General features: G+C 40.9%; 1 protein-coding gene and 1 pseudogene across 2 annotated transcripts; one reads left to right on the top strand and one right to left on the bottom strand.

Annotated features, from left to right (window-relative positions):
- Positions 1-504: 504 nt before the first annotated feature.
- LOC311381575 lies at positions 505-1,407 on the bottom strand (annotated as a pseudogene). Its single transcript has 2 exons — positions 725-1,407; positions 505-531 (listed from the first exon to the last, which is right to left on the bottom strand). The product of its transcript is annotated as an uncharacterized misc_RNA (transcript).
- A 12,217-nt stretch (positions 1,408-13,624) lies between these two features.
- LOC311376697 (nuclear body protein SP140-like protein) lies at positions 13,625-26,789 on the top strand. The gene is made up of 13 exons (XM_084488163.1): positions 13,625-14,006; positions 16,195-16,314; positions 16,908-17,041; positions 18,127-18,165; positions 18,289-18,325; positions 19,000-19,116; positions 19,451-19,590; positions 21,255-21,320; positions 22,563-22,690; positions 23,066-23,174; positions 23,754-23,828; positions 24,081-24,221; positions 24,763-26,789. The coding sequence occupies exons 1-13, from the start codon at positions 13,823-13,825 to the stop codon at positions 24,844-24,846; spliced, it is 1,374 nt and encodes a 457-aa protein (XP_084344289.1). The 5' UTR covers positions 13,625-13,822; the 3' UTR covers positions 24,847-26,789.
- The last annotated feature ends 349 nt before the right edge of the window (positions 26,790-27,138 follow it).

Below are 27,138 nucleotides of genomic sequence, written 5' to 3'. Positions count from 1 at the left end.
ACCATCCCTCTCCTTTTGTTTCATAGACGATAGACAATAGACCAAAACCTTAACCAAATAAAGTGAGTTAAAAGCGATCCTGTCTCGGCTGCCTTTCCTGGACTAAAATATCATAACATATTCATTGGAGTAAAACATGAATCAAGAGTTAGAAAATACTCTTGTTCTACCAATACATTTTGACCAAACATAATGTAAAAATAAATAGGCTACGTATAGTAACGCACCGCATTTAACGTTCAGTAACAATAACGGCATTGTAACAACGGAAACAGTAATTAGTTAGATTACCCCGTTACTGAAAAAATAACGGCGTTACCTAACACCGTTCTTTTAAACGGCGTTATTCCAAAAACTGGACATGATAATGACATGATTGCCAATGGTTCAGTGTAATGTAACATTCTGTCTGCACACATACTTACTTAACATTAACTCTCTCCCTCTTCCTCGTCCATCCACTCCCTCTCCCCTCCCCGCTCTTATGTCCCCATCTCTGTGCCTCTAAATAATGGGGTAGAAATGACTAGCCTACACAGCATCAATACACACACATGTATGGACGCACAAACATAACACTCAAAGCTGCAAGCACTTTATATTCATCATACAGCCACATTAAACCTTATAATATGTCTTTGCATTAAATAGGCCTGCATCATGAAATTGCCCAAATACATATAAAGTTAACAATTAGTCATTGAAAAAAATGTATACTACTTACTTTGAAGTGGTGCAGTAAATCTCGAGCTGTTGCGTGTCCCATAATTGCGAGCCCAAGTAACGTGAATGCACTTGATCTCCGACCCAATATCATACGTGCACGTCGAGTTGCTTATTTTTAGTGGCATGGTTCAAAGTCTCATTGAATATTAAAACACAGTCAGACTTGTTGACCCTGCAGATTAGCTCGCTTCTGATGAAAGGCGCTAGTCCAAAGCGAGTTATATAGGCCGTCTTGTCCTTTCCAGATGTAAACGTGCTCGCGATTTGAGAGTCAGGGAACATCAAACTGAAGAGATCTCCTATCCCCTCATTGGAGTTGTAAGACTGGTGCTTGACCACTGTGTTAAAAATCCACAAAACCTCCGCTTTCAGTGTTGGTGTCACACCAAATGCTACTCTCAGGTCAGTGCTAGTAGCAGCGCGGACCGTTGTCTGCGGCGGTGGCGCCGGGGCGGAGATGCAAAACTGCGAAATGGCTGGGGTCTCTGTGTGGCTCCTGGCAGAGGTTTTGTGTTTTTCACACTGCATGTGGCTGACGACAGCCTTAATCCCCATGGTGCCGAGCTTGAATTTACTTTTACACAGAATGCATCTGGCCTCTTCTGGGTTGGCAACAGACGTGAGCCAACTTCGGAAACGGACGTCTTCCAGCCAACTGTCCTTGAATTTGCACTTACCCATTGTCGCAGACTAGCTAGCAAGTGCGCAGATAACCGTTTATATATGCAGCTAGCAAGAAAGAAGCCTCTCTACATGTCCTTCCCGAAAAGTCCCGCGAGAAAAAAATAAATAGTCCTGCCCCGACAAATTTAAGACCTTGAGTTACAGTATTTAAGACCAGCATATGACATTTTTAACGAATTTAAGACTTTTTAAGGACTTAAATTTAGAAACATGAATTTAAGACTTTTTAAGGATGCACGGCCACCCTGGCCTGTACAGTGTCCCTTGGGGATGATGTTGCTATGACCCCAAGTTGGTACAGCTTCTTTATTTTGCGGAATATCTGGCCCTTTTTTCAAATTTCACCAGACTTCCTATTTATTATAGTGGACACGTCATCTTGGTGATGATTATCTCTTTCTGGTTTTATTCGTGACCTCTCTACCTTCCATGTTGACCTTGGTAACCTGCTTCCTCTTGACCATCCTCTCAAGCCTTTTTAGTCTCTTCTTAAGGTTTACCATCTCTTTGGTCCTCTCCCGAAGTGTATTTTGTGTGTAGCACAACTTGGTTTGGGGTAGATTTCCTGGTGTCTGAGAGCAATGGCATACATACAGTTCCATGGGGCTGTCTCGAACGGTCCTACTATGTCCAGACCTATCTTGGTCCATGGTGCTGCAGGCAGAGGTACTGGCTGTAGTGGTGCGGCGAAAGTCTTTGCCGTGCGGTCCAGGCTTTGGCATAGCGTGCAGGCTGAGATGTAAGACTGAGCAAGGGAATCCATTCCAGGGAACCAATACAACTCGCGCAGGCGTTGTTTAGTTCGTACTATGCCCTGGTGGCTCTCATGTGCCAGCACAACCAATGTTTTCCATAAAGAAATGCACCACTAAGCGAGACCCATGGCACACTAAGTCTCCGTGTACACTCAGTTCATTTCGCATTTTGAAGTATGGTTGCAGTTCAGTACTCACTGATTTTTGCAACCAACTCGGGCTCAGTCTCTGGTTCGTACGCAGGATCAGTAGGCAATGGTAATCAAGACAAGCAATCCACGGTTTGGTTCTGTGTGCCAGCACAGTACACTACGTCATAGTTGAAGCACAGCAGTCGGGCTGACCATCTCGCGATGCGCATTCCAGCTCTGTCAGCACCTTTATTAGATAGAAGAGTAGTGAGGGCCTGGTGATCGGTACGCAGAGTGAATCTGTGCCCCCACAGGTACGTTCTCCACTTCTCGACTGCCCAAACACAGCCTAAGGCCTCTTTTTCAACTGTTGCATATTTTCTTTCGGCCTGTGTCAACGTTCTTGAAGCAAATGCGACTGTGCGTTCAATGTTGTTAGGATGTATCTGCGTGAAGACCTCAGAGGCATCTGTAGAAACGATGCTTGGCAGGGCAGGGTCATACAAGGCTAATGCTGGGCTGTCCACCAACAGCTGCTTCAACTCCCTGAAACACTCCCTGAAGCCTCATCAGTCCATTTGAAGTCTGAGTCACTGCGAAGGACGGCACGCAGTGGCTCAACCACAGTTGCATGGTTGGGTATGAATTTGTTGTACCATGAAATCATGCCCAGAAATGAACGCAAGGTGCCTGCATCGTGTGGTGGAGGTGCTTGTGCAATTGCTTTAACGTTCTGTATCCGGCTCGATGCCTTGTGCGGACACTAAGTGACCCAGAAAGCGCAGACTGGACTGTCTGAACTGGCACTTCCGGTTGAGACACAGACCTGCATTTGTAAGCCGCTGTAACACTTCTTGAAGTGCAGTGTCGTGCAGAGCTTGGGTGCGTCCAAAGCATATAATGTCATCTAGGTAGTTGTTGACGTTTGGAACACCTTGCAGGACGACTGACATCATCTTCTGAAAAGCAGATGGACGCTAAACCATAAGGTACCCTGCATAATCGGAAAAGGCCTTCATGGGTTACAAATGCAGTCAAATCCCTACTATCGGGATGCAGAGGAAGTTGATGATAGGCACTCTCAAGGTCAATTGTGGAAAACATGATTGACCCGGCAAGAGTAGAAAGCAGTTCATCCATATGTGGTAGAGGATGACTATCCACCACTATGGCTTTATTTGGTTCTCTGAGGTCAACACACATTCTTATGCCACCTGTTTTCTTCTGTATCACGATGATGGGTGAAACCCAGGGTGATGCGTCAATCCGTTCAATCACCCCAGCAGAGAGCAATCTGTTCAATTCATCAGACACATCAGATCTGACAGCAAAGGGCAGACGTAGCTTTTGGCTAACAGGTATGGCAGACTCAGAGACCTTAACTTTATGCATGAAACCTTTCACACAACCCACTGTTGGAGCTTGCGCTTCGGCTTTGGAGAGCTGCATGACTGGGCTGGCTCAATACGCAGCTGAAGTGCAGTTATCAAATCCATGCCCATTAGTGGAGTCCCAGTCTCTGTTACATAAAAGTTCACTTTACAGTACTCACTGTTCCTCACCACTGTAGCAGGCATGCATCCCAGCACTTTGATTGGAGTTTGGGAGTATGTCACAAGACGAGCTGCAGGCGGCTGTAGAGGCACTCCCTCGAAGTATTCCTCCACTATGCATTTTGGTAAAACTGACACTGAGGCTCCCGTATCCACTGTAAGTGTAACTGTCTTTTGAAATGTCCCAGCACGAATGTCCACAGTGCAATGTAGTTTTGCTGGTGACTCTGACTGTTGCAGCAATAGCAGAGTATATTTCGGTATTTCCACTTGCTATGAGTCTGTGCAGCAGACCTACACACGTGCGCAAAATGTCCCTTCTTGTTGCAGGTTTTACACATGACTTTAATCGCGGGGCATTCCGGTGCATTAGCCAAATGCTTGTCAGATCCACAACGAAAACATGAGCAGGAATTTGTAGCGGGAGTGTAACTGGCGGTAGAATGGCTTGCAGATGAGCCTGAACGTGCATTCCCATATGGCTGTCTACTCAACCCTTTTCCTTGAACTTGGACTGCATGTACAGGAAAGCTACTTTTAACACTAGTCATGCACTTCGCTTGTTCTCCAGCTGACTCTATCTGACTAGCAATAGTGGTAGCCTGCTCCAGTGTTAACTTTTCTTTTAGCAACAGTCTTTCTCGGATCCGTGGATTTGCAACATGTTCCACTAGCTGGTCACGTATCATGTCATCACAGCTAGCAAATTCACAAGTAGCAGCTAACCGTCACAAAGCAGTCACGTACTGAATGATCGATTCATCCGCAAGCTGGACTCGTTTTCTAAATGTGTGTCGTTCGACGACAACGTTTACCTTTGGTGTGAAGTAGCCATGCAGGGCAGCTATCGCAGTTGCCAATGTAGCACCAGTCTCCGGCAATGTGTAAAATATTCTTTGTCCCTCTGTTCCTAAGCAGTGAAGCAAAAGGGCACGTTGTCTTGCCTCAGTCCAGTTTAGTCCATCCACGTCGATGACCAAGCAGTAGTTCTTGAATATTTGTTCCCAAACCTTGAATGGAACGACGGGCTCCCCCGGCGCAGGCAGAAAAAAATCCGGGAAAGGCGCCGTAGCACTCATGTTGAAACATTAAAATGTAGAAAAAAAATCTGTAGTGCAAAAGTAACGTGAGTAAGTTCCTTGTCGCCAATTTGTTATGTTGAAAGTAGTATTAAGCACAGGAGACCGACATACGTTCAAGTATAATTGTATTTAAGGTAAGCATGTAGCACAGTACTGAGGGGTGTTCCACAAAGCCGGTTTTATCACTTACCCAGCTAAGTTAACCCAGGGTTAGCGGCAACCCTAGGTTTTCCGTTCCAAAATGAACACGGTATGTAAGTTGCTATAGAAACATATGCTCTCAATCAAACCTGGTCGGAGCAGGTTTTGCGCAGGTTAAGTTTGGAAGATAACCCTGTTTTGCTCAGAGTAGGCTATTTAAACCCGCGTTTATCGCAGCTTTTACGTGTTCGCCTGTTGATATCGGAGCGCAAATAATTTGTGCAATTCACAGAGATTAATTAGACCACGGCTCGACATGTCCTTTCCGGATGACTTTTTGCTGGAGAGATATAGTTTTTCACGTGATTCTTTGATATATTTAAATAGCCTTCTCCAACGCTACATTGCAAATGTTACCAATCGTGGATCTGCCCTCAGTTCACTACAAACAATTTGTATAGCTTTCCGTTTTTTTGCGACGGGTATCTTTTTGTACAGTGTAGGAGATGCTGAGCACATAGGCAAAGCTACCGTCTGCCGCTCAGTGCGTCTATCTTGCGCTGAAGCGGTTGTTGCGTAACTTCATCGTTTTTCCAGGCCATAAACCCACGAGACGCATTCAAATGGAGTTTCACCAACTTGCAGGTCAGCATTATCTACTTTAAGTGTTCCTAAATGGCTCCGAAATTATCCTTGTTGACTTTTCATCTGGGTCTTATATTTCAGGATTTCCTAATGTAATTGGGTGCATTGATGGCACACATCCAATGTAAGCAATACATTTCAACAGGGTGCGTTGCATTATGAACATATCATAGACCTCATATAATTGTTGTGCTTGTGCAAGATAGCTCAAAGTTTGTATTTGATCGCAGGGCAATTCGATGGGTATCTCCTAGGAGATCGAGGGTATCCATGCCTCCCGACGCTCATCACCCCGTACCCTAATCCCGCTCCTGGACCACAGATAACATTTAACCTGGCACACAGCAGAACCCGCGTTAAGATTAAAAATACATTCGGGATATTGAAGTCCAGATTCCAATGCCTACGTGGACTAAGAGTTTGTCCAGAACGGGCATGCAATGTAATTGTTGCATGCGCCGTCCTCCACAATATAGCCACTCTGCGCAAAGAGATGCCTCCCCCCTTTGACCCGTTCCTCGAGGAGGAACACATTCCGCAAATGGTTGTAAGGGCTGGACAAAGGATGCGAGACCACATTTGCAGAAATCATTTCAATTAAAAAAAACAAAAAACACCAAACACTTTTCTTCCATAATTTTTATTCTTTAGTTGCTGAGGGAGGAAAAAGAATAATTTGTACCTTGAATAGCAATATCATCATCGTCCACTTTGAATTTCTGCTCGAGATCGGTAAAATATGCGGCCCGTTTCACCATTTTCATCAGGATTTCCATGATCCATACATCACGTCTTTATAGGTTTGCCGTGAACGCGCACAACCCTGTGTTAACCAACCCCGTGTTGATTGAACTAATTCATAACCGGTGCTGTGGAACCGACAGCTCTGGGTTAGTCGGCACAGGATCGGACAACCTAGAGTTCAGCGTTAACTCTGTGTTTGTTAAACCTCCGTTCTTGGAACACCCCACTGTAGTTCTAGCTTAGGCTAAAGCCGTTTCTCAATACCAAGTACGCGGACTACGTTCTCGCGGACTTGGAAGTACGTACTTGGCAAGTCCGGACTTTCAAGTACAGACTTCCGAGAACGCGAGTACGCACCTGCAATTGGAACAGCAGCGGACTCGATGATGCATTCTGGGATATTTAACGGTCCCAAGTCCACACGAGTCACCTCCGATGCATCCTCGGTAGAACGGCCTCATCGAGAACGCATCGAGAACACTTCCGGGTTTTACGACAGTACTCGCGTTCTCGCGTACTTGGAATTGGAACAGTGCTTGGGCTACCACTGATGACGTTTATCGAGAACGCAAGTACACGAGAACGCACGAGAACGCGAATTGAGAAACGGCCTAACTCTCGAGTTCTTCTTCTACCTCCTCTCTACAACACACCACACAACAGTAGAGCGCACCCCAGTGGTGCAATCAGGTAGTGGACACAACACATAGGCCTACGTGTGAAACTGCATAGAAATAGCGTGTGGATTGTGGAAACATTTTTTTCCATAGGGCTGCATGAATGAACATGAATGAAGTATAGGCTATGCCATGCGTTAAAATGATAATAATAATAATAATAATAATAATAATAATAATAACAATAATACATTCAAGCAAATTATATTCCAGGCTTCCAAAACAAAATCTAGTTTTAGGGTAAATGATTGGTTAAATGATTTGGGAAAGAACAGCTGATACAGCGGTAAGTTGTAGGCCTACTTTTAAATCAATGCATCTGCAAACACCGTACAGCAAACACATATGTTCTTGACCCAGACATCGTATACAAGCCCATTACTTTTAGGATTGATGAGTATTTGATCGTAAGAAAACATCGTTTTACCGCGAGTGAGTGTTTAAAAGAATGAATGAATGCGGGTGATGCTTGGTGTGCACGTGTGTGTGTGCGCGCCCATCTGTTTAACACACGCAAATTCGTAACGCATGATGCAGTCCATGGGGATTAACAGGAGGACACATGCATATTATGAACACAAGTCGATAACGATAATGTATACAATACTGGGAACAGTATTGTACAGATATATATTATACAGATAATGTATTGCCGCATATCATTAAATAGACCCACAGTTGCGGCCATCGAGAACCGCGTCCGCATATCATATGTTTTAAGTTGTCTTTGCCGCAATTTACATGACGAATCAGTGTTTCTGAAGTTGGAGAATAAAACGCTATTCCATGTGTTAATTAGGCCTATTATTTGGCCATAAACCGAGCCATTTGAAGTTTGAAATTCATGTGGTCATGCATCTGTCTCAGCGGAGACTGCAAACGCGCTGTCAAAATATCAACTCGTCAAGTCAAAATGCGCTGGCTCTTAAAGGGGATGGGAGATGCCTCTCTCTTTGGCATACTTGCAGCTTGAATACCTTTCTTGTATGAGAACCTTTATCCTTTCTTTTATCTGTTGCTGGTTGGTCGCAATCGTATGATAAACCAGAAATTGTGAATAATAGGGGCCGTGCGATAATAGGCGTTATAGGCTATAGGCCTACTGCATGAGAAAATTTAGATCGATATTGCGCAACAATCGGGAGATGGGACCCCCCCCCCCCCCCCCCCATTACATCAACTTCACGATATCTGCAAAGTGCTGGGAGACGAGCTCACACAGTCGAGTCGAGTTGGTACTGGCGGTGGAAAAGCGGCATCTTCCAGCACTACATGCGCTGACTGGGAGCGATACAACAAGCAAAACATCAACCAAACTTGCAGCTCTGAACACTGTCCGCAAACCAGACAAATCTTCTCTGATTCTCATTTTCAACTGTCCACAGCTATCTTTCTTTTTGTTTGTATACAATTGCATTTATAATTTTCCATTCAATACAGCCGCCCCCCCCCCCCCCCCCCCCCCCCCCCCCCCACACACACACACACACACACACACACACGACATCCACTGGACATCTACAGAAACACAATTAAAAACATCAAATCAGAATTCTTACACTTACACTACATGGTCATTGTAAACATTGTGATCACCTCAGAAAATCTGTAGCTTCAAGAGTTTATATGTACGCATATTTAAGGAGATATTGCCTAATTTGCATATATATATATATTTTTTTTTACAAAGTCTAATACAAAAAGTATTTATCTTAATATGAAGATTAATCTGGTAGAAATGTATGAGGATATCTATAAAGGGGGGGGAAAGTCTGGTAGTGTGATAATAGTGTCACCTATTGTGGTCATTTTCAGGACTTTCGCCCCGGGTTGAGATTTTGGCACACATCCCACGTGTTCAATGGGGTAATATTAGTATAGCAGTTAAATCCGCTGCATCCGCTGCAATGAAGCGCATACAAATCTTACCCAGGACCTAGACTAATAGCTCTTATCATTGGCAGGGAGCAAATATCCATATAAATATACTACTGTGTGTGTGTAGCCTACGCAAGGGTACCTGCGTAGGACTCCCGTAAAGATGGAAAGAAATTGGCAGATTCGGAGTTTGCGGTTCAATAGATCATCAGTGAAACATCGTTGCAACACAAATGACACCTCTAGCTAAATATAGTAACCTAGAGAACCAGCTACAACCTTGTTTTCATCCAAACGAGCCGTCTTTAGCGAACGGTGAATTGCATTGGCTTCTATGAGCTGTCGGCTTTCAGCCGCGAGCTTAGGGACCGTCTGCAAAGTGCAAAACAGAAAACGACCACAATGGTCAAATTTCAATAGCGTCGCCATTGTTGACTCTAGAGCTCCAAAACTTGTTCCATATAGGCAAGGCCTCTATATGGTCTTACTACAACCTTTAGTTTTGAAAAATATATCTCTTCTTATTTTTAAGGATTTTTTATTTGGCAACAATTTCAATAGCGTCGCCATTATTAAATCTAGAGCCCCAGAACTTGTTCCATATAGGAATGGCCTCTATATGGTCTTACTACAACCTTTATTTTTGAAAAATATATCTCTACCTATTTTTAAGGATTTTTTATTCAGCAACAATTTCAATAGCGTCGCCATTGTTGACTCTAGAGCTCCAAAACTTGTTTCATATAGGCATGGCCTCTATATGGTCTTACTACAACCTTTAGTTTTGAAAAATATAACTCTACCTATTTTTAAGGAATTTTTATTTGGCTAAATTTCAATAGCGTCGCCATTGTTGACTCTAGAGCTCCAAAACTTGCTTGATGTAGGCAAGGCCCCTATATGGTCTTACTACAACCTTTAGTTTTGAAAAAATGTAACTCTACCTATTTTTAAGGAATTTTTATTTGGCAACAATTTCAATAGCGTCGCCATTATTGAGTCTAGAGCTCCAAAACTTGTTCCATATAGGCATGGCCTCTATATGGTCTTACTACAACCTTTAGTTTTAAAAAATATAACTACCTATTTTTAAGGAATTTTTATTTGGCTAAATTTCAATAGCGTCGCCATTGTTGACTCTAGAGCTCCAAAACTTGCTTGATATAGGCAAGGCCCCTATATGGTCTTACTACAACCTTTAGTTTTGAAAAAATGTAACTCTACCTATTTTTAAGGAATTTTTATTTGGCAACAATTTCAATAGCTTCGCCATTATTAAATCTAGAGCCCCATAACTTGTTCCATATAGGAATGGCCTCTATATGGTCTTACTACAACCTTTATTTTTGAAAAATATATCTCTACCTATTTTTAAGGATTTTTTATTCAGCAACAATTTCAATAGCGTCGCCATTGTTGACTCTAGAGCTCCAAAACGTGTTTCATATAGGCAAGGCCCCTATATGGTCTTACTACAACCTTTAGTTTTGAAAAATATAACTACCTATTTTTAAGGAATTTTTATTTGGCTAAATTTCAATAGCGTCGCCATTGTTGACTCTAGAGCTCCAAAACTCGCTTGATATAGGCAAGGCCCCTATATGGTCTTACTACAACCTTTAGTTTTGAAAAAATGTAACTCTACCTATTTTTAAGGAATTTTTATTTGGCAACAATTTCAATAGCGTCGCCATTGTTGACTCTAGAGCTCCAAAACGTGTTCCATATAGGCAAGGCCCCTATATGGTCTTACTACAATCTTTAGTTTTGAAAAATATAACTCTACCTATTTTTAAGGAATTTTTATTTGGCTAAATTTCAATAGCGTCGCCATTGTTGACTCTAGAGCCCCAAAACTTGCTCGATATAGGCAAGGCCTCTATATGGTCTTACTACAACCTTTAGTTTAGAAAAATATATCTCTTCTTATTTTTAAGGAATTTTTATTTAGCAAAATTTCAATAGCGTCGCCATTATTGACCCTAGAGCCCCATAACTTGTTCCATATAGGCATGGCCTCTATATGGTCTTACTACAACCTTTAGTTTAGAAAAATATATCTCTTCTTATTTTTAAGGATTTTTTATTTGGCTAAATTTCAATAGCGTCGCCATTGTTCACTCTAGAGCCCCAAAACTTGCTCCATAGATGCATGGCCTCTATATAGATATAGAGGCAGAGTTATATTTTTCAAAACTAAAGGTTGTAGTAAGACAATATAGGGGCCTTGCCTATATGGAACAAGTTTTGGGGCTCTAGAGTCAACAATGGCGACGCTATTGAAATTGTTGCTGAATAAAAATTCCTTAAAAATAGGTAGAGTTACATTTTTTCAAAACTAAAGGTTGTAGTAAGACCATATAGGGGCCTTGCCTATATCAAGCAAGTTTTGGAGCTCTAGAGTCAACAATGGCGACGCTATTGAAATTGTTGCTGAATAAAAATTCCTTAAAAATAGGTAGAGTTACATTTTTTCAAAACTAAAGGTTGTAGTAAGACCATATAGGGGCCTTGCCTATATCAAGCAAGTTTTGGAGCTCTAGAGTCAACAATGGCGACGCTATTGAAATTGTTGCTGAATAAAAAATCCTTAAAAATAGGTAGAGTTATATTTTTCAAAAATAAAGGTTGTAGTAAGACCATATAGAGGCCATGCCTATATCAAGCGAGTTTTGGAGCTCTAGAGTCAACAATGGCGACGCTATTGAAATTTAGCCAAATAAAAATTCCTTAAAAATAGGTAGAGTTATATTTTTCAAAACTAAAGGTTGTAGTAAGACCATATAGGGGCCTTGCCTATATGGAACAAGTTTTGGAGCTCTAGAGTCAACAATGGCGACGCTATTGAAATTGTTGCCAAATAAAAATTCCTTAAAAATAGGTAGAGTTACATTTTTTCAAAACTAAAGGTTGTAGTAAGACCATATAGGGGCCTTGCCTATATCAAGCAAGTTTTGGAGCTCTAGAGTCAACAATGGCGACGCTATTGAAATTTAGCCAAATAAAAATTCCTTAAAAATAGGTAGAGTTATATTTTTCAAAAGTAAAGGTTGTAGTAAGACCATATAGGGGCCTTGCCTATATGGAACAAGTTTTGGAGCTCTAGAGTCAACAATGGCGACGCTATTGAAATTGTTGCCAAATAAAAATTCCTTAAAAATAGGTAGAGTTACATTTTTTCAAAACTAAAGGTTGTAGTAAGACCATATAGGGGCCTTGCCTATATCAAGCAAGTTTTGGAGCTCTAGAGTCAACAATGGCGACGCTATTGAAATTTAGCCAAATAAAAATTCCTTAAAAATAGGTAGAGTTATATTTTTCAAAACTAAAGGTTGTAGTAAGACCATATAGAGGCCTTGCCTATATCAAGCAAGTTTTGGAGCTCTAGAGTCAACAATGGCGACGCTATTGAAATTGTTGCTGAATAAAAAATCCTTAAAAATAGGTAGAGTTATATTTTTCAAAAATAAAGGTTGTAGTAAGACCATATAGAGGCCATGCCTATATCAAGCGAGTTTTGGAGCTCTAGAGTCAACAATGGCGACGCTATTGAAATTTAGCCAAATAAAAATTCCTTAAAAATAGGTAGAGTTATATTTTTCAAAACTAAAGGTTGTAGTAAGACCATATAGAGGCCATGCCTATATGGAACAAGTTTTGGAGCTCTAGACTCAATAATGGCGACGCTATTGAAATTGTTGCCAAATAAAAATTCCTTAAAAATAGGTAGAGTTACATTTTTTCAAAACTAAAGGTTGTAGTAAGACCATATAGGGGCCTTGCCTACATCAAGCAAGTTTTGGAGCTCTAGAGTCAACAATGGCGACGCTATTGAAATTTAGCCAAATAAAAATTCCTTAAAAATAGGTAGTTATATTTTTCAAAACTAAAGGTTGTAGTAAGACCATATAGAGGCCATGCCTATATGGAACAAGTTTTGGAGCTCTAGAGTCAACAATGGCGACGCTATTGAAATTGTTGCTGAATAAAAAATCCTTAAAAATAGGTAGAGATATATTTTTCAAAAATAAAGGTTGTAGTAAGACCATATAGAGGCCATTCCTATATGGAACAAGTTCTGGGGCTCTAGATTTAATAATGGCGACGCTATTGAAATTGTTGCCAAATAAAAAATCCTTAAAAATAAGAAGAGATATATTTTTCAAAACTAAAGGTTGTAGTAAGACCATATAGAGGCCTTGCCTATATGGAACAAGTTTTGGAGCTCTAGAGTCAACAATGGCGACGCTATTGAAATTTGACCATTGTGGTCGTTTTCTGTTTTGCACTTTGCAGACGGTCCCTAAGCTCGCGGCTGAAAGCCGACAGCTCATAGAAGCCAATGCAATTCACCGTTCGCTAAAGACGGCTCGTTTGGATGAAAACAAGGTTGTAGCTGGTTCTCTAGGTTACTATATTTAGCTAGAGGTGTCATTTGTGTTGCAACGATGTTCCACTGATGATCTATTGAACCGCAAACTCCGAATCTGCCAATTTCTTTCCATCTTTACGGAAGTCTGCGTAGGTACCCTGGCTGCTTCTGAATAAATCACGCCTCCAAGTTTCACTTTCGAAACATCACCACGTAACAGGAACTGAAACGTTACAGCCTCGTGCCAGTTGTGATTTCAGTCCGAAAACAATTAGTTGATTTTCCTAATATTCCTGATATTTCATATTTTCACGGGTTGCCTGTTGTTATGCGTTTGTAAGTACACGTTGTACACGTAGACGTTTACGTCTATACGTGTCTAATGGTTATCATATTTGTAACTGCAGACGGGACCCGGAACCCCAGGCTCCTTCATGTTTTCAGAAGATGAGGACAGCGGCGAACACGCAAGGGAAGGACTCTCGGAAGGTGAGTCCCTGGAGAAAGAGAGAGGGGGGAGAGGTAAACGTGGGAGTTTCTCCGACCGGGACGACCAGCGGGGACACTCTTCTTCTCAGGCAACTCCAAGGAAGAAGAAACTCATGACGCCAACCTTTGGTAGGCTGTCCCTCACCACCTGGCTCATGTGAAATCCCTTATAAGGTCAAGTCCATTTTATTTGTAAAGCCCTTAATACACAGCCTCAAGAGAACCGATATAAAAAAAAACAACGGATGTGGATTTGTAGGTGAAAGCGATATTCTTACATTATTACTATTCATATAACGTCTGTGTGTGTGTGTGGAGTGGGGGGGTTGTTCTAATAGGCTTAGGGATGCACAGATACCTATACCATAGCCCGATACAGTGCTAATGTACTCATAAAAAATCTTAGATACAACCTCCCGATTCCACTAACATTTGTCCTTTATGATGGTAAACACATTAACCGATGCCATTTTATAACTGTTACTGAACTAAGTCCCCAATTTAGAGCGAAAGGGGGAGAAATTGGATGTTTTTGCCATTCTCCCAAAAAGACCCAAATGGCGTCACAACCAAGCTGCACCGGCGGCATTGTTTGTGTGGACTTCTGGAGCTCTGCCTGGGTAGCGGTTATCTGCGGCGTTCAAGAGAAAGTTTAGCTTTTCGGAAACCTATTGTATACCGGTACGGTGTGTTGAATTGTTCTTGTACTTGTACTTGGTCTGAGAAAAAGTGGAATTGGTGGATCCCTAAATATGTTTAAGGACTGTTCTCTTTTTGAAGTAGAACATTTAATGAAACATAAGCACGTTGAGTATTTCCAAGAAAATGTATAACTAATTGGCTTTGCTTTCCTTACTGTTAGAATCTCATAATTGGCTCACTAGTGGCAAACTTACAAGGGAAGGACTCTCGGAAGACAAATTCATGGGGAAAGAGAGAGGGGAGAGAGGTAAACGTAGGAGTTTCTGTGACCTGGACGACCAGCAGGGACATGTTCTTCTCAGGCAACTCCAAGGAATTTATTAAGTCAAGTCCCCTTTGTTTGTATAGCCCTTAATACACAGCCTTGGGAAAACCGACAGATATGAAAATGTTGAACTATGCTGTACTGTAAATCTATCTTAACCCCAATAGTAAAGGGGCGAGGAACAACTTGCAGTGGGAATTAAGAATGCAAATGTTGCTTAATGGGATAGTGGCATAAACAAAGCACCAATGAAGGTTAAGTAACAATAGGTTATTATGGAATAGTGTATTAGGAACACAAAATATCAGTAATCATCACTGGCATAAATTTCTAACTGTACTTTACAGTACAATTATGGTGCTGATTGGTATTTGTTTTATGTTCACACAATTGTGCACGGTGTTTGGGTTGAGGGAGGGATTAAGTACTAAAGAGATCACCTGCTGATTAGTGTTCATTGTGGGGAATATGTACCCTGATTCACTGATCGTGTTGTCATTAATTTAGAGTAAACATTGTCCCCCACTCTCCCTGTGTGTGAATAGGTGAGAGTGAGGCGATGTCTCAGGACTAATGTTGGACTCTGCAGTCCTTCTGTGATATCACAGAACTTCTAGGGGGGAGACAGCATTGAGCATGTGCTGGAATTCAAAAACTGCATGTTATGCCTCGTAAGGGATTTACTACAGAAACTCATTTTGTGAGGAGATTAAGTTTTCAGAAGGGGATTTCTAAAGTGGCAGTCTAAATGGTTTTGATTTGAAATATTTATAGACACTATACCGTTTACTACTGCTAGCCGAGTTTGTGTTTGCCAATTATGCGCTTACAGATCCCTGTCTCCAGCCACATGATTGGTTGAAACCAACACAAGAAAAAAAAGCGAAACCCTGTTCATTCAGATTTTAGCTTGCACATTAGTGACTTGCACATTTGTTTTAAAAGCTCAAGCCTACACATCTGTACTTTAGGTGTACTTTGGGTACACATTTTGAGTAACCAGTCCAGAAATCCATAACCAGAACCAAGGTATTTTGACCATTCACAACACGTTGTTAAAGAAAATAAATCCCCTCTGAAACATAACCGAGGCAGGCATTGTGATGCATTGCTTAATACTGTGTCCTGATTGGTTGAAATACCTTGGATCCGGTCTAATGTACAGTGCAAGCCACTCGCCTCTCTTGAGTGATTGACTGAAATTATGTATTTAACATTCATTCTGCCAGGTTTGTCTCTTTGAGATAAAGTACAACTTCTAAGAGAGAGACAGTGGTTGCATCATTGCATTAAGCATATTTTTTCACCCTGAATATATTAATATATTTTGTGTTATATTCCTGAGCCTAGGCTCTCTGCCAAAGGGGGAAAATGCGGAGATCTGGAAGTGGGATTTCTACAGGCACCACCTGCCTGTTACCTGTGGTGCGTCACCTGTGGTGACGCTGTCCCGCACCAAACTGGCAAAAGGTGAGCCGGTAATAGCCTGATTGGAGGCTGGAATTTGTGATCATTTTATTCCTGTTCCAAGTGTTGAGTTTATACAAAGTTGTGTACAGAAACACAGCGATGGGATTTATGTTTTGTTATTTATGTGAAGGAATTGGTATTGAAGTTTTCAGTGTGGCGTTTGAGGTAATGAACTAATAAACTACACAATGAGCCATAAAGGAGCAAAAGCCTTATTTCCTCTTTGGTCTAGGGGATTCATGGTTAAACTTATTTCTGTATTATTGTTAACCTTAAAGATGAATTATTATGGTTTAATTAGAAATGTTGAATATCAAACCAGGGCTTGCATTTGAAAATAAATAAACAAAAAAAATGACAAGACATTGGTTACACTGGAAACAGTAACTAACAGGATGAAAGGGAAAAACCAAACAAGATGGGGTTTTCATTTGTCTCTTCAAGGGAAACAGAGTGGGCTTGACCAGAGATTTAAAAGCAGTTTAGAGGAGTTTCACAAACAAAGAAATGCAAAGTTAAGTTCTGTTTTCTTTTTTAAACCTATTTCCCATCTTCAAGCAGTTCTTACCTCATCACCGTCTCTGTGGTTTCAGGAGAGCCGTGCATCCTGAGGGGCAAAGAGTGGTACACGCCCTGCGAGTTTGAGAAGCTGAGCGGCAAGCTCAGATACAAGAACTGGAAGAAGAGTATCCATTGCAAGGACACCACGTTAGAAAAGCTATTGAAGGTATTTAAAAGGAAAACCAAACCCTAAAACAAATGATTATAGGTGACGAAGGACCCTCTAGTCACGCGCCACGTTATCAATTGACGGCAGATGTTGTCCAACCAAGCACACATACACAGATAGGTTCTCAATTTAAGACCTTTCACCTCCCACACACTCGCTTCAAAGTAAAGTGGGCTGTGATGGCTTTGGCTCACCACCACCCCAGCCTCCACCTGCTTTGGTTCTGCTCTGTATTATATGTCATCTACATAATGGGTTGAGATATCTGATGTACCACATGGAGGATTTGTCTAGTGCTCCCTGTTGTCAAATGTTGGTATGCTGTATCTGACATCTTTATGTCCGGCTTTAAATCTTACAGCAGGGAACACCATAAAGGAGTGGAACCATACCCCCAAACTAAAGTTTATTACCATTTCATGCAAAAAATGGTTAAATCTATCACATGAGGAATTTTTGACAGAAGTGATTTAGTGATGTTAGGAGTATGGATCTCGAAATCTCGACTTAAATGCAGTTTTAAAAACATAGGATAATTAATATAATAGTAATAATATAATATAATATTCAAATACTCATTTAGATATGGACTCGCGACTCGAGTGAGTAGAAAGTGACGACACCTATGCCTGAATAGCAATAAAGCCACCACTTAATGAAAAAAAAAGTGTCTGTGAGACGGAATATTTTACATTTTTGGTTGTGGGCAGGGATGAGGTCAAACAGGGTGTTGGGGGCAAGAGAGTTGGGTGTAAGGTTTAAAGTAGTTCACACATGCACGAGCAAACTACTACTGATCAATTACTTTGGTTCTGTTTATAATATCTAGATTCTACAACTGTGTTTGAATCTAGATTCAACAACTTATCTGTATATACAAATGGCTACCTAACACAATCAGCCCAGCCTGTTTAGACATAGGGGAGTTTATCTCCTATATGAGGCACCTCTTTCCATTAGCTTAATGTGTGTGTGTGTGTGTGTGTGTGTGTGTGTGTGTGTGTGTGTGTGTGTGTGTGTGTGTGTGTGTGTGTGTGTGTGTGTGTGTGTGTGTGTGTGTGTATTGTACAACCCCATTGCAGCAAGGACACCTGAAATGCCCGGGATATAATAAGAGCAAGGTAACTTTCAATAAATCTATCCTGGGGTGTTACCGTTAAATTATTTGGATTGCTGCTTTGTGTTTTCTCAGGATTCATGCTTGGCTGTTTGTCCTCTTTCTGCTCGTTTGTTCTCATGTCTAGGCCAAGAGATTGACGCTCCCCTGCAGCTCAAACACCGGTTTGTTGCAGTTATTCTGCTACATTTGTTTTACATTTTACTTGTACAGGTATTTTTACTGCATTTATCTATTAAGATAAATGCAGGTGAGGCTGAGAACAGTCAAAGCATGTTATCAATATGAAATAGCAGGGAGGGATAATTATAAAATTGATACAAATCCACCAGTGGCAGCATTGTACTTTAAAGCTGGTGGGCAGCTTCTATTGGACTACAAGGGCAGAAGGAAAGGATGTAAGGCCAATTAGTCAAATCAGGCCTACTCTTGATTTGTAAAACTAAAAAATCTGGGCCTATCATTGGGCCTATTTTTGCCCTCAATGACTGAAGCTATTGGTTGTAATTTTCCCGTTTATTTTTATTTTTTAAATTGTTTAAGAAAAATGAAGACACAAGACCAAAAGGGATGCCATTTAAAATGCATCATGCTCTGAATCATTCACTAACATCCTTTCCACAATATCAAACAGAACGGTCAGAGTAACAAACAATTAAAAGAACAACAAGAACATTATTTCACAACTATTTACATGGGCTGTAAGCCTAACATTGTTTGAGGCAAATGTGGATGTTAATGAATGTTTCAGAATGTTGGTCATGGTGTTAAGGCCCATTGAAGCTCATGTTCACCTCATGTTCAATCCCATTGAACCCCATGGAATTGACTTGTGCAGACCAAGGAGATAATCTGGAGGAAGTGACAGACGAGGGGCCCAGGGTCGGCCACAAGGTGTTCAGAGTGACATGTGGAGCTCTGACTGGGATGCTGCACGAGCGCCGCTTCGCCTCAGGTATCAGGGTCTATCTGTTTTTCTTTCTATCTGTGGGTCGATCTACCTTTTCCTGTTTGCCAATCTGTGTGCCTGTTTGCCTGTCTGTTGGCATTGAGAACATATTTTGAACAGAACAGTTTTGAAATATTGTAATTCAGTTGTCTTCCTGGACCAAAATATATGCAATTTGGCTTATTTTAAAAAGTCTTGGCAACTGCATACATATTGATTATGATCATGCATTTCCTGGCATTTGTTAAATGTCATGTGGCATTATGAACGCTGTAGGAAAGTGAGGTGAGTTTTGGTCTGGTTGGACATAGTCAGATGGCTGAAGGTCCTCCTTCTCCAGGGAGGTGTGGGAAAAGTATTCGGACTGAGGACCGCTGGTTGAGTCCAGTGGAGTTCGTGGAGCAGGGTTCAGCAGCGCCTAACGCCCTCTGGAGGAGGGACATCCAATGGGAAGGACAGCCGCTCAGCAGTCTCATTGAGGTAACACACTTTCTCTTCACTTTTTTTGTGTGTGCGCACACACAGGCCCGTATCTTCCATTGAGGTCACCGAGGTCAGGACCTCTGTATGTTTTGTGAGGTCATATAAAAGTAAAAACATTGACATGTTGTCACCTAGTTCGTAACTTTCACAATATTGCATTAGAAGGACCACGGACTTAATAACCATTGTGTTACCTCATTTGGTGATAGATGAATTGAGAGAATGAACTGACATTTTTTCATTTCAATCTTCTACAATATAACATTAAGTCCTTATGTGCCATAAGGATACAACATATGTATGAACATATGTGCCTGCGTGAGTGTGTGTGTGTGTGTGCATGAACGTGACTTATGGGAATCTATGCTAAGTAACCATGGCAACTTATCCGACCAAACTAACCTGGTCGGTAGCAGGTTAACTGTCAGGCTAACTTGAGCGGTGTTTCAGAGAAATCCATCTGTCAGCAACAATTGTACCATCAGAAGGTTCCGCCAAGCCTAGTCCTCACGATTTTGTCATAAATGTACATATATGAAGTACAAACAGTGTATATTTTCACTAAGGGGATTAAATGATGCAAATGAAATAATAAAATGAATTGCTATCTATTGTTACTGTGGCTATTTTTTTTAATACAAATCTATGTATTATAGCGTGATCAGGAATCAGTGGTTGGGTGAATGGTCTAGCACTTGCCCTGTGATACGCGAGACCCGAGTTTGTGTCCAGCGTATTTCATAGTATTCTTGGCATTGGCTTCATTTTGTAACGCCCTTTATTAATTTTATTAATTCCCTAATTAAGAATATTCAAAGAAATGGAAAATAAATGGCATGAAAAGTTATTTGATTTCTCTAGTAATCCTTCCTATATTAGGTCATTGCATGGGGATTGAACCCCAGACGACTGCTTTCAAATCCATGGTCAATATTAAATTAAAATATGTTATGCTTAATACTACTTATGCATTCAACAGATCGCTGATTTTTGTACCAGGCAGCCTCCCTGTTTCTATTAATGGTTATGGTGTTCCCATTTTGAGTTATTATATGCTTGTACTCCTCATAGACCTCCACAAGCAGGTTCTGTTCGCTGCTGGAAAAGATCCCCTCTGTCCTTTTCGGACATTTGATCCATGATTCGACATTCACGGTTCTGGGCTGGTTACATATCTCGTGAACGTGCGTAATCTAGGATAACGTTAGCCTGGCTTGAACTAACCTGAGCAAGGCGCGGCTGAACTGCATTGATGGAACGGCTTAAGCCTCAAGTGGAAGTTGGCTCTAGTTCTAACCAGGCTTAATCAACTAAGCGCCGCTTTCGTTAGCGACTTTGATGGAATACCCCTCTGAACTCTGTCCAGTTGTTGTTCCTTAATGTAGAATACAGCCCACAAAGAACTTTTTATGTAGGTGCTACATAAAATACCTACATACCAGATTTTTCCGTGTGTGTGTGTGTGTGTGTGTGTGTGTGTGTGTGTGTGTGTGTGTGTGTGTGTGTGTGTGTGTGTGTGTGTGTGTGTGTGTGTGTGTGTGTGTGTGTGCACGCAGCAAAATATATAAAATATGGCATAGTTGTGCGTTTAGGTGTGAGTTCATATTAGTACCATTCATACCCTTTTCATATATCTGAGAGTGTGTTCTTGATCCTTCCAGGAGATGTTGATCTTACACTCTGAGCAGTGTTTCTGTCAGCTGTGCCAACCAGACCCTCAAGCCCTGGTGAGTCCCTCTGTCTGTTGGAGATAGTCGCAACATGTTTGATGGTGAAAGAAAAGACCCCCAAATACTAGTACACTGAATCAATTGGCAATAGCAATGTTTATTTATTCACTTTATTTTTTATTTTTTATGAGGAATCCGAAACAGATGGAAAGGTGGCCAGGTTAATTTATTTATTTAGTAAGGTGGATGCTGCAGGCAGCGCACAATTTTTAAAATATAATGGAAGTCAATGGGAGGACAAAGCCGTCAGCCAATTCTCTGAGACTTCTCCAATTCTACTGCTACAAAAATGATTAATCGTCTTTTATACCATTTTTTAAATCAAGAATAACCTCACATACTAAACTGGACATCCACGTGTTTGTCTCCTTCTTTTGAGGATGCCCATAGCCAACTTATAGAAGTCTGAGTTGTAGAACAAGTCTATAGTTTCAGGCTAGGTTCTTCATACAATGCTGGTTGTCTGCTTCGGTAGAAGATAAATGTACTAAAACGTAATAGTACTAATACTCTAAACTACTTATCATACCAATACCAATATTATTCTACTTCTGGTCATTTAAATACGATACGATATGCTAGATAACAGATAACAAATGCTACTTATCATACTAATACTACTACTTATAAGTTATACCAATACTACTATGTATCACACTAGTACTACTTCTACTACTAATCATACTTATACTACTACTTATAAGGTATCATTCTGATAATACTATGCATTATACCTGTACTACTTCTGTTAGGCTTACTTATCATGCTTATACTACTTATACTAGTACGACTAGACATAGTCGTACTATATCACTTTAGTTTATCCATCTGTTTACTTTCACATTTTCCACTAGCTTTACATTTTCCAATAGTTTTATTTTATTCAAATGGTTGGTATGTTTATACTGTTACTTTTACTCCAGTCTGACATTAATGTACCAACGTCTTTTAAATCTTTTCACTTTGGTTTAGCTGTTCAACATTTATGTATATTAAACCATGAAACTTTATTAAACACATCAGATCATTTGTGATCAGAAGTGTCACCTAAAACGACACTTCTCCTCCTCCTCCTGTGTGTGTGTGTGTGTGTGTGTGTGTGTGTGTGTGTGTGTGTGTGTGTGTGTGTGTGTGTGTGTGTGTGTGTGTGTGTGTGTGTGTGTGTGTGTGTGTGTGTGTGTGTGTGTGTGTGTGTGTGTGTGTGTGTGTAAATACATGTGTGTGTGTGTGTGTGTGCAGGAGGGACAGAAGAACGATGATGAGTGCTTTGTGTGTCGGAGTGAGGGTGACCTGGTGATGTGTGACCACTGTCCACGCTCCTTCCACCCAGAGTGTCACTTGCCCCGGGTGGACCCCTCTACACTGCAGTGAGCACACACACACACACACACACACACACACACACACACACACACACACACACACACACACACACACACACACACACACACACTCAGGGACGACAAGCTAAGATATCACTGTTCATAGGATGGGGTGCAAGCGCACACACAACATTTGCATGTGCACACAAACCCACAGCCACACACACACACACACGCAGGGACACCTACGTACACACATGCGCATGTACACAAACACACAAAAGCACACCAACACACGTAATCACACACGTACTGACACACATACACAGGCACACAAACACACTGCCTCCCCCAAAAAATGAAACATTCTAACCTTGTGTGTGTGTGTGTGTGTGTACGTGTGTTTTTGTGTGAGAAAAGGGACAACAGTCCTTGGATGTGTACGTTCTGCATCTGGAAGATGACTGAGTATCGCTCTCAAATGACGCAAGAAGAGACGCGCATGCGTCCTGTCTCCCACCACATGCTGGTAACCACCCTGGTCCTTTTTACCTCTTGCCAGCTATCATCCTAGCTCGCAAACTAGCTTCCATGCTTACTCTCTTCTAGCTCCCATGCTAACTCTTCACACTAAGTCCTTGAATATCCCTAAGCGCTCCCTGCTAGTGTAGCCTATTTGTTGGTGCTAAAGACATGTGGCCACCTAGGATCAAGGTTTGGCAGCAGCCTTTTTTTTGTCCCTGGCAATATGGAAAATAAAACCGATTCGCACACAGGGTCAACAACTCTGTCTCAAATCCATATCAAAACATTGCTTGAACATCAATTTACAAACAAAACCTGTTATGATCATATAGATTTCCATCAAACAGTAAAGCAACAGCATATTCAATAAATGTAGCCTATTTGGCAATAAGGAAAATAAAACAATTTGCTGCATCCCAAAGTTTAAAATAAAGTTGGCTATTTTAGCTGTGTTTAGTGCATGTCCAAAATAGCAACATAACATGTTATGAACCTATAACAAACCTAGAACCTTTCAAACCACCAATATTACACTATTCATATCGGAATTTGTAATATCAAAGCTGTCTTTGTGCCCTAACAGCAGTGCCACTACCTGCTCCTGACTCTGTACAATGCAGACAAGGATCACATTTTTGTACAAGATCCATGCGTCCATGTAAGTCTCTATCACTGTTTTCCACATTATATTATTATTATATTCTCTATTGTGTATGTATATGATATCGCTCTGTCTCTCTGTCCCTCGCTCCCTAACTCCCTCCCTGCTTTCATCCCTCCCTCTCTCCCTCTTCAACTCTCTAGCAGACAGATATAAACAAACATACTGGCAATTGATTGACTGAACCAAATCAGAATGATTTTCTGTTTCTCTCTTGCGCTCTTTATCTCCCTCCCTCCCTCACTGCAGGTGAGGGGATACCGCTCTCAAATCGAGACTCCTATGTGGCTGAACAAGATCACAGAGCAGCTCCTAGACCAGCAGTACACCATCGGAGAGTTTTTAACCGATATCCAACTCATTTTCTCCAACTGTGATAAATTTTACCAGGTTAGTGAGTAGGACTCCGCCCTCCCGCCTCACAAATAATGCCGCATACGAGATGCATCGTACACTCCCCGCCAAGTTGCTCTTGTGACGTAATTTCCTGGCTTGTAGCACTTAAAGCGGGGAAGAACAGTCATTGGCTAGTCATTGTTATTGTTAGCTACATTAGCCTCTTTAGCAAACCAGCTCGAAAACAAACAACAAAACTTTACATTGTATTGCACGCACAGCAAGACCATGCAATGCATACATTGGTGATTGGATGAAAGCAGCAATGTAATCAAGTGTAAAAGCATTTAAAATCGACATTAAAACGACCAACGTGGTACAAATACAAAGAAAAAAAAAATTTCTCTCTCGAAGGCGGCAGTAATACCGGCCATTTTCAGTAGTTATTTTTGCCATGCATGTTAAAGGTCTTTGGTAATGTTGAATCGATTTTTTGTTTTACATTAATTAATTTTTACTAATAAAGTTTATTATTATTGACTTTTTTGTTTTTCTATTTGCATACATATCATTTTTTATTTTTATTTTTTTTCAGAATAACCCAGAGTTCCGGGACATGGGAGTCAAACTGAAAGAGTTCTATGAACAAGAGGTTGAAAAGGTTTTCCGCAGCCAATAGCAGAGAATTGCAGAGAATCGCAATTAATCACATAGTATTGGTGAGTTAACTCACCAATTCAAAATTTCAGAGAAAAAAAAAATAATAAAAATAATAAGAGAATGTGTGTTAATGCTTTAATTTGTATTAATCTAATTTAAATAAGATTGTGTTAACGCGTTAATAGCGCGCTAATTTTAACAGCCCTACTGTAAATAAAACTAATGGAGCTTTTCAACATCTCAGGAAAAAGTTGTCAAAACGTATTTGCTTAATCTCTAGAAGCAAGGGCTTCTTTAATTCCATCATGTCAGTGTATTCAGTGTGGTAGGGGGGACCTTGAATCTTGAACAATACGAATCTTCGATAGAAAGACATTTAGTCGACATCGACTTAATAGTCAAATCATCTATCAGGATAATTGTGAGGACATTCCATTGATAGGATGGGGATGCTAAATGGGATACAATAGCATTGCTTGGCTTCTAGAAGGAGACACCTAACACTTATACAATGTTTCTGTGTGCAATTTGCTGTGTTTATTATTTAAAAGTTTAAGTCTCACAAAAGATTAGGCATCATGGAGCCCTATACTAAAACATATGTAATATACGTTTGGACAATTAGTCGATGACGGTTCTGACTTAAAGTGTCAGGATTCTCGTATGGACTCTTGTTTTTGTCTCCCCCTACCTGCTGGACTGTGGACTGTTATTTGGGCAACTTCCTGCCTTTGTTGGTTTCCCTCCATTTTCTCTGTTCACCTGTTTCTCATTTTGTTTTGATTGGGAGAGTATTTAAACACTGCCCTTTCTGTTCACTTTGTCAGATCGTCACGTTATGTCCTGTGTGTTACCTGACTGCCACGTGAACTCTTTAAAGAGAATCTATCGTTTACTATTATATATTGTTTTTGGACTAAGTCTTCTGCCCATCGGTTTTTGGATCTCTCGCCTGTACCTGTCCGTCTGCTACCGTCTGCCTGCCTGCCCGTTTATGAACTCTGCCTGTACCTGGGATCTGACTTGCCTGCTGGACTGTTTGTGAATAACAAAAAAATTCTGCAATTGATTCCTGTTTTGAGTCGTGACATAAAGATGCCATGGCATAAAATCAAAGCTCTCATGTTCATTGAGTATGGGTCTCACCGGGGGTTCACAGCTGAGGAGCTACTCCAGCATGAGATCACCAACTCTGCATTCTTATTGGTTGACAAAGACGGTTACTTGAGGAAGAGTGCCAAATCACAACTTGGGACTGAGCTGTTGAAGTTCTGTTCACAAATAGATACAAAAAGCATCAAATATAGAGAGAAGGAGAGAAGAGGAAAATCAAAAAACATGGTTGTGAAGTGGTATTAGAATGTTCTAATGTTCCAGTGGTATTAGAGAACTTTTGGTCATCTTCCATTAGCAAAACTGCTTTTCAGGCATTCTATGTTGAGTGGCTGACCACCAATTACAAAGGCACCAAACCACTATACATTGGTATATCACCACAGGCATGGATTGTGTCAGCTGTGAGTGCTACTCCATTCCCTCGGCTCAACTGCACACACGAGGACGCTGATGACAGGATGATGTTCCATGTGCAGGACATTTTGAGTCACCGTACAGGATCTACATCACTGACACTGTCATCAGGTAACACAGATGTCTTTGTGTGCCTGCTATACCACATAACAGTCAATTGGAGAAGTATTGGCCTCCAAGAACTCTGGCTGATCCGCAACTCAGGAGTGAAAAGATCAACATTACCACTTGATATCTGCAAAGCGCTGGGAGACGAGCTCACACAGTGTCTCCCAGCACTATATGCACTGACTGGGTGCAATACAACAAGCAAAATATCAAACAAACTTGCAGCTCTGAACACTGTCCGCAAACCAGACAACTCTTCTCTTCTCAATTTCAACAATAATTGCACAAGAGTGCAATACAAATAGCAGAAACATTCTTGGTCAAATGTCTCAAACCATCAACGGACATGGAGACATTTGACAAAATGTCTGTATATTAATTAAATGCTTGTTTTCTTTCTTTTAAAAAAGTCCTGTGTTTGTATACAATTGTATTTATAATTTTCCATTCAATACAGCACAAAACAGGACACCCCCCCACACACATGACATCCACACACATCTACAGAAACACAATTAAAAACATCAAATCTGAATGCTTACACTACATGGTCATTGTAAACATTGTGATCACCTCAGAAAATCTGTAGCTTCAAGAGTTTATAACACGCATATTTAATGAGATAGTGCCTAATTAGCATATTGTATTTAATTTTTTAGACAAAGTGTAATAC

The sequence above is a fragment of the Micromesistius poutassou genome (genome assembly GCF_964030765.1).
Source record: "Micromesistius poutassou genome assembly, chromosome: 1".
NCBI lineage: Eukaryota > Metazoa > Chordata > Actinopteri > Gadiformes > Gadidae > Micromesistius > Micromesistius poutassou.
The sequence above is the reverse complement of the archived record's forward strand: the minus strand, read 5'-3'. Positions and strand labels throughout refer to the sequence as shown.